The sequence below is a fragment of the Alligator mississippiensis genome, chromosome 15 (genome assembly GCF_030867095.1).
Source record: "Alligator mississippiensis isolate rAllMis1 chromosome 15, rAllMis1, whole genome shotgun sequence".
NCBI classification, from domain to species: Eukaryota; Metazoa; Chordata; order Crocodylia; family Alligatoridae; genus Alligator; species Alligator mississippiensis.
The window spans coordinates 23470441-23477476 of NC_081838.1; the positions used below are offsets into that span (position 1 = coordinate 23470441).

A 7036-nucleotide genomic window follows, 5' to 3' on the forward strand; every position below is an offset into this window, starting at 1 on the left:
CCGATGCATGCGCAGTGGCAGAGGGGCGGGAAATGGGGCAGAGCCACCCGGCTCTCGTGCGCATGTGCAACGCCTGCTTCAGTGCCCGGCTTCTCGCGCAGGCGCAGAGCCTCCCGGTGGGTTTCATACGGCGGTCGGCGCGGGACAAGCGGAGCCAAGATGGCGGCGGCGGCGGTAGCAGCGAGTAACGGCGGCTCCGGGGCGGCCGGGATGGAGGTGGACGCTGCAGGTACCGGAGACCAAGCCCCGCCCGGGGGCCCCTGGCTGCCCCGCCCTCACCCTGCGGCTCTCCGCAAGGGCCCCGCCCCCCCGGCCGGGAGCATGGTCCCTCCCCACGCCCCCCGGGTGAGGCCACGCCCCTAGCGGAAAGCCCGCCCCTGATTACTCGAGTCACGCCCCCTCCTGGATGAGGCCACGCCCCTTGCCCCTCCCTCCCGGAAGCCACATGCAGCTGGCGGGAAGGCAAGCCGGGTGGCTCCCCCATGGCGGTGCCCCCGCCCCGACCGCGCTGCTGTTGCCCGCAGCAACGCCGGCTGTGATGGCGTCGGGGGTGACGGGCAGCGTGTCGGTGGCGCTGCACCCGCTCGTCATCCTCAACATCTCCGACCACTGGATCCGCATGCGCTCACAGGAGGGGCGCCCCGTGCAAGGTACCGCACACGCGTGTGCACACACACCCTCCCCCCCCACCCTGGCCGCTGAGAGAGGGGGCTGGGCCCTGGTATGGGGCTGGGCCCTGCCCAGACCTGGCTGACGGCTGCCCCCGGCAGTGATTGGGGCCCTGATCGGGCGGCAGGAAGGCCGAAACATCGAGGTGATGAACTCGTTCGAGCTGCTGTCGCACACGGTGGAGGAGAACGTGGTCATCGACAAGGAGTACTACTACACCAAGGAGGAGCAGTGTGAGTGGGGGGCCGGGGGGCCAGGGCAACCCCGGGGGGGCTCTGCTGACCACAGCTCTGTCCGTGTCCTGCAGTCAAGCAGGTCTTCAAGGATATGGAGTTCCTGGGCTGGTACACAACGGGCGGCCCCCCGGACCAGTCCGACATCCACGTCCACAAGCAGGTAAGAGCTCGTGTGGGCCCCAGCCTGGTGCTGCCAGGCCATGAGCAACCCAGGCATCCGGGGCTCCTGGCCTCCCTTGTGCTGACCCTGCCTGCTCTCCCCAGGTCTGTGAGATCATTGAGAGCCCCTTGTTCCTGAAGCTGAACCCCATGACCAAGCACACAGATGTGAGTGGTCCCCTCCTCCCTGCCCCCAGGAGTGGTCTTGCCCCTGCAAGGGAAAGACCCAGCCTGAGCTGGGCACATCTCACGCTTGGTCTCCATCTACCCCACAGCTGCCTGTCAGTGTCTTCGAATCCGTCATAGATATCATCAACGGAGAGGTCGGTCCTCCCCAGCACCCTGACCCCCGCCCCAGTCTGCGGTCAGGGTCCGGGAGTCCCTGATGCCCCCTTCTCTTTCCAGGCCACGATGCTGTTCGCAGAGCTGACCTACACGCTGGCCACAGAAGAGGCAGAGCGTATCGGTGTGGACCACGTTGCCCGCATGACAGCCACGGGCAGCGGGGAAAACTCAACTGGTGTGTGGGGGAGGCTGGACCCACATTCCTAAGGGTGCAGGGTAGGGAGACCCATGCTGGATGAGACCCACAGTGGTGGGGGGCAGAGACAGGGCCCCAGCCCCCCCACCCTGACTCTTGGCTCCTCTCCCTAGTGGCCGAACACTTGATTGCCCAGCACAGTGCCATTAAGATGCTGCACAGCCGTGTACGCCTCATCCTTGAGTATGTCAAGGCTTCAGAGGCAGGTGAGGCCCTGGCACCACCCCCACCCACACCCTTACCCCTGCCCCCCCTCTGACCACTCCCTGCCGCCCCAGGTGAGGTCCCCTTTAACCATGAGATCCTGCGTGAGGCCTATGCTCTGTGTCACTGCCTGCCCGTGCTCAGCACCGACAAGTTCAAGACTGACTTCTACGACGTGAGTGTTTGTGGGGGATGGAAAGGGGAATTGAGGGGGGGACACACATCTTTTTCCATGCAGGAATGTCATTAACCCCCACCCCCCCACAGCAATGCAATGATGTGGGGCTTATGGCCTACCTCGGCACCATCACGAAGACCTGCAACACCATGAACCAGTTTGTCAACAAATTCAATGTCCTCTACGACCGTCAGGGAATTGGGCGCCGCATGCGCGGCCTCTTCTTCTGACCAACTCCTGCACCCCCCTCAATAAATCCCTGCTGGAGACCCATGCCTCTGCTCATTGCTGGGGGGGCAGAGAAGGGATCTTTATCCCTGGGAACTGCTGCATGGCGGGGTAGGTTCCTGCCCCCAGACACAGGTGTCATGTCCCCAACAGGCAGCAGTTACAGCAAAAACAGGTTTATTAGAAAGCGACTCAGGAAAAATGCAGTAAAATAACAGGGAGCCCCCAGGCAGAGCTGCGGGGCTGCTGTCCTCGGGTAGGGCTCAGATGAAGGTGATGCGAGTGCGGGCAGCGTTCACCTGCCACACATTGAGCTCCTCGTACTCGTCCAGCGCAGCCTGGAACTGAGCAGGGGTGAAGCCGCGGGACACACAGCGCGTCTCGGCCTCTGCGTAACGCACAGTCCGGCCTGCACCCGCCAGTTCCCGCACTGTTGCAAAGATGGCATCTGCTGGCCGCTGCGGCCTGGGGGGCAAGGTAGGCGTCAGACATCAGGGAGACAGGGTCGGGGGCCTCCCAGCCCACTCAGGCCCCCTGCACTCACTTGGCTTGCTGCCCACGGTCGCCCAACAGCGAGTCCTTGGACATCTCCATAAGCCGCATGGCCTCGTTCACATCCTCCTTCTCCACCACGTCCACCAGCCGCAGTCGGGCCTGGGGGCAGCGAGGGGGGGTTTGTCAGCACCCAGCCCTATCCCGTGACCCCCAGTGCCTGGGGCCAGTGCATGTTGCCTGGGCTGGAGACGTGGGTTGGGTCCGGTAGTACGGCTGCGGGGGCTCGGGAAGTGCTGCCCGGCAGTAGATGGCTGCACACACTACCTGCACGAACAGCACTTTGGAGCCACCGCAGCTCAAGGGGGACCCAGAGGTGTGTGAGCATGTGCCCTGGGGACAGGATCCACTCTGCGGACATATGCTTGTGTTGGGGGTCATCCCAGCTGTGCCTGGCCCCCATTGCCAGGGGCTCCCCAGAGCTGCAAGCCCCCACACTGCAGTAGCGCCAGCGCCAGCTACCTGCACTGCAAGCACTTTAGCCCTGGGATGCCATGAGGGGCTGGGCCGAGCTAAGCTGGGCTCCCTGCCCTCACCCCCCCCGTGCACCCCGGCTCACCAGGGCGGTGGCAAGACGCAGGATGGCCAGCAGGGTGCGGGCCGAGGTGAAGGTGGCATCTGGGCTGGCCCAAGCCTCTTTCCGCATCTCCACGTAGGCAGCTGTGATGTAGTCGGCCAGTGCCTCGGGCACAGCTGGCTGCCGCCGCTTGCACATACTGATGTAGCGCCTGCAGGGGCATGGGAGGGGTGGAAGGTTACCTAGGGAAGGGGAGCTCCACAGGAGCCCAGGCATCCAGGCCCCCACAGACAAGACCAGGCTGGGGTGGGACATTTCTCACCTCATCAGCTTCATGTCGAGCGGCTGGTAGGTGCAAGGTGGCTGCCGGCTATGCTGGTGCACGTAGGTGATGTGCTGGGCCAGGCTAAAAAAACATGAGTCAAGACACCCACCAAGCCCCGCTCCCACCCCACCCCCAGCTCTCTTGCCCCTTACCGGAGGTCATTGTCACGGTGGGGTCGGTCCTGCAGCAGCCAGAGCAGGTCAAAGCGGGAAAGCAGAGCGGGCGGCAGCGCCAAATTGTGCTGCAGGCTGCGGCGCGTGTCATAGCGCCCATAGGCCGGGTTGGCAGCGGCCAGCACAGCACAGCGGGCATTGAGTGTAGCCTGGACACCTGCCTTGGCCACCGAGATGCTCTGCTGCTCCATGGCCTCATGCAGTGCCGTGCGGTCGCTCTCCAGCATCTTGTCAAACTCGTCGATGCAGCACACGCCACGGTCAGCCAGCACCAGTGCACCCCCCTCCAGCGCCAGCTCCCCTGACACCGGGTCCCGCAGCACTGCCGCCGTCAGCCCCACGCCCGATGACCCACGTCCCGTCGTGTACTGGCCTGGGGGGGTACAGGGTGTGACACAGGGGCTGGACACAGGAGGGCTGGATGCTGCCAGGCCCAGGGGCCTGCTGTGACAAAGCCACATCCCCTGCCCTCTCCAGGGGCTGCATCCCCCTGGCATCACAGCCAGGCTCCCACACGGCCCAGGTGGGAGGAGGACAGGGTGCCCATACATGCGGGCAATACTCACTGCGTGGTGCCAGGCGGTCAATATAAGACAGCAACTGGGACTTAGCCACACCGGGGTCACCCATCAGGCAGATATTGATGTTCCCTGGGAGGGGGCAGCTAAGTCAGAGATGTCCCACAAGGGGCACTGCAGGGGCCAGCAAGCAGCTCCGTGACCCTCACATGCCTGAGCACCCCCGAGCGCCAAGGCTCTGCCCCCAGCCCCGTCCCATGCCTCACCGCGGATCTTCATGCCACGGGGGCTGCGCTCCACACCCCCCACCAGCAGCAGCAACAGGGCCTTCTTCACATCCTCATGACCGTAGATCTCGGGGGCAATAGAGGCTGCCAGCTTCTCATAGAAATCCTCCTCTGGGGAAGTGGTGAAGGAGTGGGGAGTTCAGCAGGGCTGGGAGAGGGGAGTGCACGACTCCCCCAACCCAGCACCTTATGGGGTTTCAACCACCCCTTCCCACAAAAGGGGGTCAGGGCATTGTGCCCCTACCCCCCCCACCCCTACTGGTGGGGTTGGAGCTCACCAGTGATCTGCCTCAGCTCATCCTCACTCAGCTCTGCGGGCGCCACCTCGTCCTCCTCGCTCTTGTTCATCTTGGCGATGTGGTGCGCCTCCAGGTACGTCTCTGACAGCAGCCCCTGTGGTGCAGCACGATAGAAGGCATCAGGCACCGTGGGACCCCCGCCCCGGCAGACAAAGAGGCAGGCACGGACCCCCAGACCTGACCCAGCCTGTGGGGCCTCACCTGGGCAATCTGCCGGAAGCCGGACCGCAGCAGGGGCAGGAAGATGCCGGTGACACTGATATGGTCGCCAGGCTGCACCAGCCGCGTGTTCTCACCCTGCACAGCCACGCTGATGGAGCGCGGGAGGTGCCCCACTGGCACCTGGTCGCTCTGCCCACGGTAGAGAAGCAAAGGTCAGCACGGGGGGGGGGCAGCCCCCACCCCCTGCCTCACAGACACCTATGGGGTCCCAGCTTCACTCACATGCTCCTGCATCTTGAGCTCCTGGTACTTGATGAACTTAGAGCCACGGCTCTGGAGGTACAGACGCCCGCCCGAGCGGTTCGTCTGGCACTCGCGGCTGGGGCACATGATCAGCGGCATGAAGGTTGGAGCCTGGATCTGGGGGAGAAGAAGACAGCGTGTCAGTGGGAGGGGCAGATCCAGCCTAGGACAGGCAGTGAGACCTGCCATGACCCATGAGGGCCCAGCTGGCCCATTCAGAGTTTCCCATAGAGGCACTCACGGGCTGGTAGGTCTCGGCCCCACACTGGTCGCAGCTGTACGTGGCCACAACCATCATGGGCTTGACCTCGGCTACGCGGGTGACGATGCCACGCACAGTCACCAGCTTCCCAATGCTGTCGGCCTTCACGTCCCGGATCACGCGTGGCTTTGCGCTCGACGGGGCCTTGAAGTACAGCTCACTGCAGGGGCAGACGCCATCAGAGCGGGCAGGGGAGAGAGCGCCGAGGAGCAGAGGGCAGGGGCGGGAGCAGGGGGCTGGGCTGGGGGTGCACACAGGGACACTCACAAACGTCGCAGCAGCTCGGGCGGGTAGTGGTTCTGGGGGCCATGGGTCTCACCGGCGTCGCGGCCACGCTGCTCCAGCATCAGCCGGTGCTCGAGATAGACGTCCAACACATCTTTATGCGTCAGCTGTGGGGACGCGGCACCGTCAGTGCAGGGCCAGGGCCCCCCGGCAGCGCCTGCTGCCCCCGCACTGCCCGGGCCTCACCTCGCGCTCCTTGTAGTCGGGCAGCAGCTCGTGGACGGCGTCGGCAAAGAGGCGGGCGTAGCGCCGCGCATTCTCGCAAGCGGCCTCGGCCAGCTCGGGCTCGTCCTCGGCAACGTGGTCCAGGTCCACGTACAGCGCCACCTGCTCGCGCTGCGCCAGCGCCACCTGCAGGGGGGAGGGGTCAGCAAGGCGGGGGCAACCCCCGCGGGGGGGGAGCGGGGTGGCCGGGCAGCCCCCTGCTGCTGGGGGGGGGGCGGGGCTCCTCACCAGCTGGTCCCGGTAGGGGAACTGCTTTTTGCCCAGCTCGTCATCACGATAGAAGTCCTGCAGGAAGCGCTTCGCCTTGTCTGGGGGGACATCGGGGCGCGGTCACCCTCCCCGCCCCCCCGACGCAGCTCCCGCGGTTCAGCCCAATGACCCCCCTCCCCTCCGCGTACACAAAGCCGCACGTGGGCCCCGCCTCCTCCCCGGAAAGGCCATGCCCCTGACATCACGTCCGGGGAAGCTACCAATAGCAGCCCCCGCTTCGCGCAGAAAAGGGATGAGGACGGGGCAGCAACCAATAGAAGAGGAGCGCGCGACCCAGTCCCCCGGCCCGCAGCCAATAGGGGCGTAAAGCCTAGTCCCTCCCCCCCAGGGCGGCGCCAATACGAACGCGGGTCCCGCCCCCTCGTGGCCAATGGGAACGCGCGGCGCGCTCAGCCCGGCGCGTGCCCCCCCCCACCCCCAATTCACCTTTCTCGGCCAGATAGTCGCGGGGTGCCATGGCCCGCGCGGGCGGAGGGGACGGAGCCTGCTGGCTCCCCGGGCTCGGAGCGGACGGGTCCCGGCGGGGATCAGTCCGCGGAGGGAGCGCGGCAGGTAGTCCCGGCGCGCGGAGAGAGCAGGCCGCTGTGGGTCCGTGTGGGGCTAGGCCAGGCCAGGCCAGGCCACTCCCGCCGCTGCTGGTTGC

At 65.8% G+C, this 7036-nt stretch overlaps 2 protein-coding genes across 2 annotated transcripts; one reads left to right on the forward strand and one right to left on the reverse strand.

Moving 5' to 3' along the window:
- The first annotated feature begins 118 nt into the window (after nt 1–118).
- On the forward strand, nt 119–2256 carry COPS6 (COP9 signalosome subunit 6). The gene is made up of 10 exons (XM_006266318.4): nt 119–229; nt 525–650; nt 771–902; nt 977–1065; nt 1170–1232; nt 1340–1387; nt 1470–1584; nt 1719–1811; nt 1884–1984; nt 2077–2256. The coding sequence occupies exons 1-10, from the start codon at nt 160–162 to the stop codon at nt 2215–2217; spliced, it is 978 nt and encodes a 325-aa protein (XP_006266380.1). The 5' UTR covers nt 119–159; the 3' UTR covers nt 2218–2256.
- Nucleotides 2257–2375: 119 nt separating this feature from the next.
- On the reverse strand, nt 2376–7030 carry MCM7 (minichromosome maintenance complex component 7). Its single transcript, XM_006266319.4, has 15 exons — nt 6820–7030; nt 6352–6431; nt 6085–6249; nt 5881–6005; nt 5593–5773; nt 5331–5468; nt 5088–5237; nt 4866–4980; nt 4567–4698; nt 4349–4432; nt 3762–4155; nt 3607–3690; nt 3327–3495; nt 2760–2869; nt 2376–2680 (listed from the first exon to the last, which is right to left on the reverse strand). Exons 1-15 carry the CDS (start codon nt 6848–6850, stop codon nt 2479–2481), a joined length of 2160 nt encoding a protein of 719 aa, XP_006266381.2. The 5' UTR covers nt 6851–7030; the 3' UTR covers nt 2376–2478.
- Between the last annotated feature and the right edge of the window lie 6 nt (nt 7031–7036).

Excerpts from the sequence above, each read along its gene's own strand:
- COPS6 (XM_006266318.4), top strand. The coding sequence starts at position 160 with ATGGCGGCGGCGGCGGTAGCAGCGAGTAACGGCGGCTCCGGGGCGGCC. Across the intron at positions 651-770 it reads GGAGGGGCGCCCCGTGCAAG|TGATTGGGGCCCTGATCGGG; the intron begins GTACCGCACACG and ends TGCCCCCGGCAG. Across the intron at positions 1,985-2,076 it reads TCAAGACTGACTTCTACGAC|CAATGCAATGATGTGGGGCT; the intron begins GTGAGTGTTTGT and ends ACCCCCCCACAG.
- MCM7 (XM_006266319.4), bottom strand. The coding sequence starts at position 6,850 with ATGGCACCCCGCGACTATCTGGCCGAGAAAG. Across the intron at positions 5,238-5,330 it reads AGCTCAAGATGCAGGAGCAT|AGCGACCAGGTGCCAGTGGG; the intron begins GTGAGTGAAGCT and ends TACCGTGGGCAG. Across the intron at positions 2,870-3,326 it reads TGCGTCTTGCCACCGCCCTG|GCCCGACTGCGGCTGGTGGA; the intron begins GTGAGCCGGGGT and ends CGCTGCCCCCAG.